At 40.7% G+C, this 13,578-nt stretch overlaps 1 protein-coding gene across 1 annotated transcript in view; it reads left to right on the forward strand.

Annotated features, from left to right (window-relative positions):
- Positions 1-13,578, forward strand: part of LOC131688914 (26S proteasome regulatory subunit 7) — a 92,308-nt gene continuing 78,730 nt past the window's right edge. The window contains exons 1-3 of the mRNA XM_058973538.1: positions 1-219; positions 282-319; positions 381-554. Coding sequence (XP_058829521.1) covers positions 147-219; positions 282-319; positions 381-554 — 285 coding nt within the window. The 5' untranslated portion in view covers positions 1-146. The remainder of the gene's footprint in view (positions 220-281; positions 320-380; positions 555-13,578) is intronic.

Genomic DNA, 13,578 nt, shown 5'->3' on the forward strand with positions numbered 1-13,578 from the left:
GGCTGTCATCATTAAGCAACAACTGACAATCTAAAGTTGCTTGTAATCCTTGGGAGTTCGGAATTAAAAGAATTTCGTTATAAGGTGTTTTCTATTCAATAACACTTGTTTGTACCGAATAGTTGAGAAAATTCTTTAATTAAAGTATGCCGGACCATTTGGGAGATGATATGAGGAAGGTGAAATCAGATAATAAGGAGACTGAGCCAGAAATCGAAGGTATTTGTTTTTCTTACGAATTCTAAGATTTTATTTATATTTTATGAAAATAATCGTCCTAGCACTTGATGATGTGGATATCGAGCTGTTGAAAACATATGTGAGTAATATGCAAAACGTATTTCGAATGAAGTCTAACCTAACCTCAAAACGTCTTACAGGGACAAGGGCAGTACCACAAAGCCATTAAGCAGATAGAGGATGACATCCAGAAATCAATAAAACAAGTAAACGAGCTAACTGGTATAAAAGAAAGTGACACCGGATTGGCTCCTCCAGCTCTTTGGGATTTGGCGGCCGACAAGCAAATTCTTCAAAATGAACAACCATTACAGGTAACAGGGTTTGTTCCTATACCAAGTAAAACGAACTACTTCAGAGCAAGAAAAAAAGTCGAATTGAGTTAATGTTATGTCGTAATTTTTTCTCAGTAACCTTAACTCAAACTTCTATTTTTCCTTTATCTAAGTCCGCTAGTATATCCGCGGGTTTGACGTTGGACTCCAACTATAATTTATAATTTTATGCTCAGTGATTTGTAGTGTGGATTTCTTATGGCCCCAATAGTGGTTGCTTAAACTGATTACTTTTAAGGAAGGACTATACTTTAGATTTCATCGAATTCCTCGTGAAGTAAAAGTCAAAACTGCGCCACATTGTTAAACATATGCCAAAGTTCAGTAACAGAAGGCGAACATGGGGAGACTTGACCAAGTGGCGATAAGCTGAAGAATGATACAAATTGATTCTGATATTTACTATGCTGTAGTACCCACCGTTAATGTAATCACGTCACAAAAAATCAAACATCAGTCTATATCTTTTAGTACTAGTAAACAAAGTTAGCAGTAATATGGCTGATTTCGTGACGTGTGAACATGCAATGTATAAGCAGTACAAGTAATACTAAAGACTCATGTTACTTTCTTTGAGCATGTGTAAGAATTGAACGCTTGGTAGTATGCGTAGGAAACATTGTGTACAACATTTAACTCTAAAAGAAGAAAATCAGTCGATTTATCAGATTATGTATCAGGATTCAAATTATGCAAAATAGTTGGCGGAAAAACAATTGACCGGGCGGAATGGTGCTTTTTAAAAAAGTGTTACGAAAAATCACCGCCACTTTTTCAAAAGCACCATTCCGCCCGGCCAATTATTTTTTTCACCAACTATTTTACATGTTTTGAATCGTGATAATCTAATAAATCGACTGATTTTCTTCTTTTAGAGTTTAATAAATGCTTTATATGGATAAACCGGTGACAAAGTTGACCGCATTTTTTCCAACGCAACGTACGCTCACCGAGAGTTCTTTGAACCTTAAAAGGAAATTTCTATTCTATTCTAACCCTTTCAAAGCCAGTATTGAAACACATCCTGGAAACACCGCAGTTGTAGCTATACTTTTGTTTTTCTTGTCAATGTTAATATGTATTTGAAGCATTTTTAAAAGTTGAGTAAAAGGCACATCCAAAGATAATCGAGAGGTTACCACCAAAGATGGTTCTGTCCTGCCGTTTAGTGCGTAAGTGTTACGAAATTGATATCCAAGTGATCGTTATAATTCTGGGATATGCCAGTATGTTGGTCGTAATGGTCTAGCAAATATTTGGTCAAATGACAAAACAAGCATTTTAAACTTGTTTGTTCGACACTGGATATCTGTTCTTGTTAAATTTGGCAACACTTGCCGCAATAATATGCTACACCTGACTTGTTACATTAGGTTTGTTCCAGTACACGGAAGTCACTCCCTGTTGCTCCGGAGCAAAAAAAATTTTGCTCCTTTTCACTCCGATTTGCTACCAGAAGATGAAAAAGAAAAGAAGATGATACAGGAACGATTTTCTCCCTGTTTGCTCCGGAGTACTTCCAGTTTCTCCTGGTACTGGAACAAACCTATTATCTTGGACTTCTCGATCATTCCATCTTTGCTTTTTTCTTCTCAAGTTGAGATACACGAATACATTGATTAGGTTATGGGCCCAGTTCCGCGATTCGCGTAGTATTGTCGTAATAGTGAAAATCTAGCTCAAGAACACATTTATTTTTTCGCGAGCGTGAATGCTTCGCTAGGTGAAAAGCTAGCGTGATAAAGCAAATGGCGGATATGAACCTCGTTGTGGAAAAATTGAATGATTTCAACTATGAAATATGAAAATTTCGAGTGGACTTGTTGTTGATTCGCGAGGGACTGCGGAGTGTAATCGATGAGCCAATTCCGAAGGATCCTAACGCTGATTGGTTGGCCAAGGATGAGAAGGCTCGAGCGACTATTGGCTTGTCCATCGATGATAGTCAAACCTGCCATGTTATCAAAGCACAAACAACTCAGGATATATGGATTGCCCTGCAGAAGCATCATGCTAGATCAACACTTCCTACAAAAATCCACATTTTAAGAAGAATGCTCCGATTGAAACTGATGGAAGATGGTAACATGGCAGACCATCTGTCTGCCATCACGCAGCTATCAAATAGGCTTTCGAATATGGGCGATCAGTTGCAGGATTATTGACTAGTGGCTATTATCTTGTCTAGCTTGAACGAGAGTTATGATGGACTAATCACTTCGTTGGAAAGCCGCCCGGAGACAGATCTTACTCTGGAGTTTATCAAAGTGAAGCTGATGGACGAATGGCGGAAGCGAGTAGAAAGAGATGTGGGAACAGAAAAAGCTTTGAAAATCAGCGATAGATTTAGAGTGGATAAATACAGAAGAGAGAAACCAAAAGTTTGCCATCAGTGTGGCGAAGAAGGGCACTTTCGAAGAGATTGTCCTGCAAGAAAAGTGAAGTATAATCAAACTGCGAATATAGCGATTATTGATGACGAAGAAAATGAAGTTTGCTTGGTCGTTGGGGAAACGGATAGAAAAGCGAGAAATGTGATGTAGTTCCTTGACTCTGAAGCTACCTCGCATATGACCAGTAATGAGTCGCTTCTGGAAGAGATACACTCAACGACCATGAGTATTGATCTAGCTGATGGAAGTAAAATTATGGCGGTTGGAGTTGGAAGCAGCAGATTCTGCTCGGTATCTGAGAATGGTTCCGACGTTTGCTGGCAACTTGTTGTCAGTATGCAAAATAACTGACGAGGGATACTGTGTAAAATTCGAGCAGGCAGGCTGTACTATCAGCAAGAATGGAATCACGGTGTCTTTGTCGAACAACTTTATTTAAAAAAATTCGGCATCTGTGAAACTTCGGGATATGAAAGAATGGACTTTTCCCGTTCATTTGCAAGTAAAATTAAAATATTCTGTCGGGGGGTCTAGAACAACTTTTTATTTTAAAGTTTTTTGATTAAAAACTTAGGTTTTTTAATGAAATTAATTCGCATTTTTGCTACTAATTGGTACTATAGACATTCAAAAAATACTAAAAGTGAGAATCTGATGAATAATCCCATCTACAACTTCGTAGAATGCTATAAATCCATATAAAATCATCCGAGAAAGTTATTAAAATTTTACCAGTATTAAAGTGTGCGCGGGGCCTATGGATTAAGAAGTCGATTAACAAGGACTTACATAAAAATGTTGGGTTTAAATGAACAGTAAATTCAGATAAATTTCAATGTATACAAAGTCCCGTTCTCAGCAGAAAAATATATTTTCAGATTTCTCCGGGTCTTGGGCAAAAATGACACTTTATGAACAAGGAGGTGTGGGAAAGTGTTGACCAAATTTATTCGATAATTTATACCTTTTCAAGATGTTGATTAATGTAGTAACGGATTTTATCATGCCTTTTTCATTTCTTTCCTCGCTCTAGGAGATAGCTAATGTAAACTAAAATGACCCTTCTTCCAGATTCGCTCCTGCCTGGTAAAATACAATTGGCTTAAATTCAAAGCTTTATATTTGAATGAACTAAAGTAGACAGTTCGAGTCATTGTAATAAACGACGGATTTTATTGCAATTTTGGGTTGAGAATCCTGTTTGTCTCTATCAACATCAAAAGATGATTGAAAAAGCAAAAAAGCTCTTCGAGTTTTGGATCCATGTTTGTTATCTTTTGGGGTAGATTCATTTAATCAGAATTTATAGATGCAGATTTTTGCTTGTCCTCAAATTTTATTTCAAAATCGAACACACTTCACATAATCTTAGAAAAAAGAACAAAACCATGTTTTATAATTTCCTTTAAGAAGAAATTCTGGAGTCGTTACTCGTTATACACGGATCACAACAGAAAACTAACAAGAAAATATCAGGCTGGACCACACATTCAGTAAATTCTCAAAGTAATACAAGTCTGTTTATTGCAGATTTCCCTCATAATATGGGATAAGAGCAAAGACAACATATCAAGAAGACAGAGTTGCCAGTTCAGTTCAGAATCTGAAAATATTAACAGCAACACGTCTTTCGGGTAAAGGTGATACTTTCTATATCTACTATTATATTGAGATCGCTACCTTCGTACAATAGACAAAACCTTTATTTTTCATTTACTATTGCGATTTCTGTTCAATGTGCAGCGATTCCCAAAAGTTAACCAACTTGAACATAAATCTCATCGAATTATTTTTCTATTCTTCATGAAACTGTCAATCAGGATTCTCAATCGAAATCAAATGACTAATTATCTAATCAAGTTTGATCAAATATAAAGTTAAAATTTAGGCCAAATATATCCCACAAGATGCTAACGAGCAAAAAGGTCGATTCAAGATTACATCAAGCATACTCCAGAATGAGTGAAGAAAAAAAGAAGAAACAAATATATCTGTGACAGAAAAAACTGTTTCATTTTGCTGCATTACCCAGCATCTTTCAAAAGAGTCTTAATTTCGTTCAAATTTTATCTACTCTTCTCCATATCTCCTTGCTCCTAAAATATCATTGGTGCGCATAAAACGGTGGAATCAGGATTTATGTTTTTTCCGCTTAAAGGTTGGACTTTGCTAGCATTCAGATTTTTCTGAGGACACTGTTAAAATAAAGCAATCCATTTTTTACAAATGAAAATGTTTTTGGAATAAAGCTTTGCAACGAATAGATTCGAGTGCGTATCTTCATCGCGAGCGGTTGACTCTCGTAGAGCTCCCTACGAGTCGGTTAATTTTCATCATTTTTGGCACAGTTTACTGTCTCTCGGTTATCAAAAGTGTTAATAACGGTGCAATTTAACAATTCTACAAAGTGAAGTGGTTTATAAAAGCATTTTTCGGCATATTTTTGGAAGACGCGAGTGGTGACAGTTTGTGAAAATTGAATTCCGGCAAATGAAAAAATGTCTTTTCCTCGCATTACGGGCCGTCGATTCCCGATGCAAGGACAATAAAAGTGTACAGAAAACATCTAGAAACACAGTGTACATTGTAAAAATAGTGAAAAATGGTTTTTCAGAGAAAAAAAATTCGATCCGAAAAGTGAAAAAATATGGCAATAAGATAAATTAAAATAATTTGCATTTCACTAGCGACTAGCGACTACCAGGTGTCACCCAAAATTTTTCGCCCTAAAAATAGGTGGTAAACCAGCCGGTCAGTGCTCAGCTAATTTCGTCCGCGTCCCTTGTCACCTATTTTTTATTGAGTGTTTGATCGGCGGTGCTATCTTTAAAAATGAGCCGCCTTGGATATTCAACTTTTTTTTACTGTATTATTTTATTACAAATGAGTAGAGGTTTTGAGTCTTTTATATTCGGGATTGCAGATATTTTGTCGCATGTAAATTTTGGGTGTTCGTTGATATGATGGCGCTGTAAGGGAACACGTATCTGCCGGTCGGCAAACTTTTCTTTGGACTGAGCAAACTATTTTTTGTTTCTTTAGGGTTTGTTTTACCAACGGGGGAACTGATTCACAGAGCATTCAATGTGCTTTGGGAAAACACATGGCCTTATTTGAGTGGAATGATGACTTCAATCATGTATAAGGTTTGAGCATTGACAATTCGCGAAAGGGATCGGGGACCGGTTGGCAATTACCTTCAGTTATGTCAGCACGAAGAATAAGTGTTTTGCTGTAATTTCCATTGCTTAGTTTTCTATTCTATCGCATGCCTCCACGCGAGTCTAAGTCTATTGATGACATTTGGTCCTTAGACCGGCGACGACTGGGAGCTATCAGCCTTCTGCCGATAGTAGCAGAATGAGAGTATGCGATATAGCCGAGAAAACAATACCGTAAAAGTTGTTCGGAAATCAGTGCCAATAAGACTTTAATTTGACTAGTATCGATGATCGCGGGTCAATACGTACTGAAAATTCGCCGCGTCTGTTTTAATGAATCTAATTTCAAGTTCCGTTATTGGTAACAAGCCCGTGCATCCGGTTAACGATCCTCTGTATTTCCCTTCAATGTTCGATATAATCGTTCGTATACGTGTATTTCACAAACAATCCGATATTAGAAATAGGAAATACTTTCGTTGATTTATAACATCTAGAGCTATCATAACTCTCTGTCTGTATAACGTTTTATCACTCGGTAGTTTGCAACCCAAAAAATATATCGTAGAGAAGGAATAGCTAAATTAGTCTAAATAATGTCGCAATAAATAGTGATCCGGCCCATTACACAGATAAGATTAGCTTTTCTAGGCAATTCTCCCACGATCGGCTGTGTGGATGTGAAATTGCTTTTGATTAGAAAACATAGGATACTCTCGGTAGATCTTATTTTTCGAGCGATCGTGTTCTCGAAAACTAACTGAACTACTACCTAATAAACTATGCTATACAGGTCGCATCGCTTGCTTGAAGCGAATCCTAGACCCCATTCCCTTCCAAACCACCAACTCCGCGATACCCGTGGAAGATTTTGATGAACCTTCTGTATAAGATTCCTCATTTTATTCAAACGATCGCCGGGTAAAATCAGCACCGACACGATAGAAACCACGAAAAAATTCGTTGTGTGATTGAATATTATTAAAAAATATAAGCAATGCTCCTTATAGCCGGCTATCCGGAGTTCAAGGTGCTTATTTTGCTAATCGTATTAATACAACAAATGATAAATTTCCCAAATTCTCGGCAGCCGGCTGCCCAGAGCAATTATTACATGATAACGCTATTGGCACACTTACTAACAACTCTCCCCATCCCGTGATACATGTGGAGATGCAGAGGATTCCTCGGTCTCTAGTAGCAACATGCATCGGACTAACATTCCTTCCTTTCCCAGAAGATCTGCATTCGGACGTGGCCGGCGTCGGTATTGATCAGCATGCAGGGATCAGAATAGATTGTACAATGTGGCTCATCATGTTATTCCCAAGCATGTTGTTCCAATGAATATTTTGCAACCTAATTTGGTTCTGGTCAATAACGGAGTAGCAACTACGGGCGATCTCTTATGCTTATGCTTATGCTTATGCTTAAAGCTTTGCAACGAATAGGCCCCGTGCGAACCTAGAAACTTTGATAAACATTTAATAGCTTTCTCTGGCGATTTTAGACGTCGATGTAGTTTTCTACAAAGTTGTACACAATGATATTGTCCATCAGATTCTCACTTTTGGTAATATTTGAATGTCTAAAGTACTACCTAGGGGCAAAAATGTGAACCAGGTTCATTGAAAAACCTAAGTTTTCAAACAAAAAACTTTAAAATAAAAACTGGTTCTGGAGCCCCCGAAAGAATATTTGAATTCATTCGTAACCCAACTTTGTACCGGGAAACAAGTGCTTTTTGTTCTCTCCGGTGTGGTTTAGTTTTTTCGGTAGTACGAAGGTGCTTGCTGTGGCAGAGGCTGCAGTAAAGCATTAGTAATAAACAGACCCGCGAGTGATAATTATTACCTGCGATATCGGTGCAGTGAAGTTACTAAACAGTTTTCTTGCCTGAAAGACGGCTTTGTTTAGACGAGCTATATCAGCTCTATTGTGTGAAGGTCACGCGGGTGACGGATAAAACAAAGGAAGGATCAATTCACCTACCAGCTCGTCAGGAACCAACTGGTGAAGTGTTTTGTTTTTTACTTTTCTTATCGATTTTTTTTTCTTTTTATTGCTTTTGATTTTTTATTTTGATTTAAGTTAAACAGTGCGGTCGAGCGTGTTGCTCCCGCAACAAAATGGAACAAACAGAAGGATCACCCTCCGAAGACGAATATTATGGGGAAGAAGAACATATATCTGATACTGAGACAGATAATGTTATGGTCGATCCACTTCCCCCCAATGTCTCACAGCCCCCCCCCCCCCCCCCGAGTCAAGGTTTACCAGGATGGATCCGCTGGTCCTTGGGTGGTATACTTTCGGCCCAAAAATAAACCGTTAAACAGCATAACTGTTGCACGGGAGCTGACAAAACGTTACTCGGCCGTAACCGAGATTAAAAAGGTTCAGTCAGATAAACTGCGCGTAGCCGTTACTGACTTGAAACAGGCCAATAGCCTCTTTACGCTGGAGTATCGCGTCTACATCCCTTCTCGTGATGTGGAGATCGACGGTGTGGTAAGTGATGCGGGTCTAACTGTCGATGATCTGATGAATGATGGGGCTGGCCGCTTTAAGGACCCTAACCTTCAATCAGTTAAGATTTTGGAGTGCAAGCAATTGCACTCAAAGTCCATCGAAGATGGTAATTACTATCCATCAGACTCGTTTCGCGTAACCTTCGCCGGGTCTGCACTTCCGAGCTACGTTGAAGTGGGAGGAGCTCGTCTACCTGTACGCCTGTTTGTACCGCGGGTCATGAATTGTTCCAATTGCAAGCAGCTAGGTCACACGGCCACCTACTGTAGCAACAAGCAACGGTGCGGTAAATGTGGGGAACGCCATGCGGATGATACTTGCAGTAGGCTCACTGAGAAGTGTGTTTACTGTGGGGAGAATCCGCATGCACTTTTGACATGCCCAACGTACAAACTTCGCGCGGATAAACTGAAGCGATCCGCCAAAGATCGCTCCAGACGCTCTTACGCAGAAATGCTTAAAAGAGCTGTTCCGCTTATCTCCGAAAACCCATTCGCTCTCTTGCCAACTGACGATAACGCCTCTAACGACCCTTGCGAGGGGCATTCTTTGGCTCCGCTTGGAAACTCTAGGAAAAGACCTAATCAAAACTCACCTGAACTTCCTCGTAAGGGTCCTAGGTTGTCCCAAACAAGGGTACAAAATAAAAATAATTCATCAACTGGAAGTGCTGGTACAAATCCGAAGATAATACCTCCTGGTTTTGGGAAATTGAGATACAACCAGGAGTTTCCAGCACTCCCCGGGGCACCAAAAATCCCAAGTGCTCCAATTTTACAGTCAGAAACTCACCCTAAAACGGGATTCCTTAAATTTTCTGACATTGTGGACTGGATATTCACAGCTTTCAACATTACCGATCCTATGAAAAGCTTGCTGGTTGCTATTCTACCAACAGTAAGAACATTTTTAAAACAGTTGACTGAACAATGGCCACTCCTTACAGCGATCGTATCCTTCGATGGCTAACTTATTAGACGGAATCAGGGATCTGATCACTGTTTTACAGTGGAACTGCAGAAGTATTATCCCCAAAATCGATTCATTAAAACACTTGCTAAATTACAATCATTGTGATGCATTTTCCCTATGTGAAACATGGCTAACTTCTAATATAAACCTCAACTTCCACGATTTTAACATTATCCGCTTGGATCGAGAAGACTCATATGGGGGGGGGGTACTTTTAGGGATCAAAAAGTGCTACTCCTTCAATCGAATCAACCTCCCTTCGACGCCAGGCATTGAAGTTGTCGCTTGTCAAACTACAATCAAAGGCAAAGATCTTTGCATTGCTTCTATTTACATTCCTCCTAGGGCCATGATGGGATATCGAAGATTCTCCAACGTGATTGAACACCTTCCCTCGCCCCTCCTGCTTCTTGGAGACTTTAACTCTCACGGTACGGGGTGGGGCTGTCTATACGACGATAATCGATCTTCGACAATTCAAGACCTTTGTGACAACTTCAATATGACAATTCTGAACACAGTGGAAATGACACGGATCCCTAGACCACCTGCGCAAGCAAGTGCACTGGACATATCTTTATGCTCGACATCACTACGGTTAGATTGCAAGTGGAAGGTAATATCTGATCCCCACGGTAGTGACCACTTACCAATTGTAATTGCAATCACCACTGGTTCAAGACCATCGGCACCAATCAATGTTCCCTATGACCTCACACGAAACATTGATTGGAAGAGCTACGCTGCTGAGATATCCAAAACTATCGATTCAACACAGGTACTTCCCCCGGAGGAAGAATATAAGTTTTTGTCCAACTCGATTCTCGATAGCGCGATTCAAACTCAGACGAAACGAGTACCCGACGTGAACACCCAAAAACGTTCTCCCAACCTGTGGTGGGACAAAGAGTGCTCGAACGTGTACGCGGAGAAAGCTGCCGCGTATAAAACCTTCCGGAACGACGGGTTAGTTGCTAGTTATCGAGTGTACGCGATATTAGAAAAGCGAATGAAAAATTTAATGAAAGCTAAGAAACGCAGTTACTGGCGCCGGTTTGTCGACGGGTTAACAAGAGAAACATCGATGAGCACTCTTTGGGGCACGGCCCGACGTATGCGAAACCGAAACAGTACTAACGAGAGCGTGGAATATTCAAACCGTTGGATATTCGATTTCGCCAAGAAAGTTTGTCCGGATTCCGCCCCGGCACAGAAAATCTACCGCGCCGCGTCGCCTTACAATACCGCGAACGAAACACCGTTTACGATGGTGGAGTTCTCACTTGCTCTCTTATCATGTAACAATAAAGCCCCGGGGCCAGATAGAATCAAATTCAACTTGTTGAAGAATCTGCCAGACTCTGCCAAAAGACGCTTGTTGAATTTATTTAATAGGTTTCTTGAGGGTAACATTGTCCCACATGACTGGAGACAGGTGAGGGTCATCGCCATCCAAAAACCAGGAAAACCAGCCTCCGACCACAATTCGTATCGTCCGATTGCAATGCTGTCCTGTATCCGGAAGTTATTCGAAAAATGATCTTGTTTCGCCTCGATAATTGGGTCGAAACAAATGGCTTACTGTGAGATACACAATTTGGCTTTCGCAAAGGCAAAGGGACGAACGATTGCCTTGCGTTGCTCTCAACAGAAATTCAAATAACATATGCTAACAAAGAGCAGATGGCATCAGTATTCTTGGATATTAAGGGGGCTTTCGATTCAGTTTCGATCAACATTCTTTATGAGAAGTTGCACCAGCATGGTCTTTCGCCAATTTTAAATAACTTTTTGCTAAACCTGTTGTCTGAAAAACATGCATTTCTCGCATGGCGATTTATCGACATCATGATTTAGCTACATGGGCCTTCCCCAGGGCTTATGTCTAAGCCCTCTCCTCCACAATTTTTACGTGAATGACATTGACGAATGTCTTGTCAATTCCTGCACGCTAAGGCAGCTTGCAGATGACGGTGTGGTCTCTATTACAGGTCCTAAAGCCGTCGACTTGCAAGGACCACTGCAAGATACCTTGGACAATTTGTCTGCTTGCGCTCTCCAGCTGGGTATCGAGTTCTCCACGGAGAAAACTGAGCTAGTCGTATTTTCTAGAAAGCGTAAACCAGCGCAACTACAGCTTCAATTAATGGATCAAACTATTGCTCAGGCTTCAACATTCAAATATCTCGGGGTATGGTTCGACTCTAAAGGTACCTGGGGATATCACATTAGGTATCTGAAACAGAAGTGCCAACAAAGGATCAACTTTTTCCGTACAATAACTGGAACATGGTGGGGTGCCCATCCAGGAGACCTAATCAGGCTGTACCAAACAACGATATTATCAGTGTTGGAGTACGGATGTTTCTGCTTTCGCTCCGCTGCGAACATACATTTCATCAAACTGGAGCGAATCCAGTATCGTTGCTTGCGTATTGCCTTGGGTTGCATGCACTCGACCCATACGATGAGTCTCGAAGTGCTGGCGGGCGTTCTTCCTCTGAAAAATCGATTTTGGGACCTCTCATATCGATTACTCATTTGATGCGATATTCTGAACCCTGGTGATTACAAATTGCGAAAGGCTTGTCGAGCTTAATTCTCAGACCCGATTCATGTCCTTGTACTTCGATTACATGGCACAGAACATCAATTCATCTACGTATAACGTCAACCGTGCTCATCTCTTAGATACTTCTGATCACACTGTATTTTTCGATACATCCATGAAGGAAGAGATTTGTGGAATTCCGGATCATATTCGCCCACAAGTGGTCCCAAATATTTTCTATAACAAATACCATCAAGTCGACTGCGCCAAAATGTTCTACACTGACGGATCAATTCTCAACGGGTCCACAGGCTTCGGTATCTTCAACGAAAATCTTGCTGCCTCATTCAAACTCAATGATCCTGCTTCAATTTACGTCGCAGAATTAGCTGCCATTCAGTATACTCTCGGGATCATTGACACCCTGCCCTCAGACCATTACTTCATCGTTTCGGATAGTCTCAGCTCCATTGAGGCCATCCGTGCGGCGAAGCCTGGAAAGCACTCACCGTATTTCCTGGGGAAAATACGGGAATATCTGAGTGCTTTATCTGAAAAATCTTACCAGATTACCTTGGTTTGGGTCCCGTCACATTGTTCTATTGCGGGCAATGAGAAGGCGGACTCTTTAGCCAAGGTGGGCGCATTAGAAGGCGACACTTACGAAAGACCAATTTGCTTCAACGAATTTTTCAGTATCTCTCGTCAGAGGACGCTCGATAGTTGGCAAACCTCATGGAGCAATGGGCATCTGGGACGGTGGCTACATTCCATTATCCCGAAGGTATCAACGAATGCTTGGTTTAAGGGGTTGGATGTGAACCGGGACTTTATTCGTACGATGTCAAGGATCATGTCCAACCATTACTCGTTTGACGCGCATCTCCGTCGTATAGGGCTTGCTGAAAGTAATCATTGTGTTTGTGAGAACGGCTACCACGACATCGAGCATGTTGTTTGGCTGTGTGCAGAGTACTGTGTTGCCAGGTCCCAACTAATAGATTCCCTTCGGGCCCGAGGTAGATCACCCTATGTGCCAGTCCGGGACGTCCTGGCAAGCCGTGACCACCCCTATATTTTTCTTATCTATATCTTTTTGAAAACCATTGATGTCCAAGTTTAATACATTTTCCCCTCTCTCATTCACAGTAGAATCTCACCAACCTATCCCTGTATCTACAATATGGCATTGCTTCACGAGTCTTCGGTGCATACCCTTCTTGATAACCGTCTACCCAGAACATCATGACATACCTCACATGCAGATGATATAGAGAACATCATGACAGTATCAGAGTGCCAATAATTATCCGAAATATCGACCCTCCCCTCGCCCCTGCGATTACAGGCTGGAAACTACAACACTACAACAAAGTGTGCATATCCGCCTCAAT

Source organism: Topomyia yanbarensis, chromosome 3 (assembly GCF_030247195.1).
Source record: "Topomyia yanbarensis strain Yona2022 chromosome 3, ASM3024719v1, whole genome shotgun sequence".
Taxonomy (NCBI): Eukaryota; Metazoa; Arthropoda; class Insecta; order Diptera; family Culicidae; genus Topomyia; species Topomyia yanbarensis.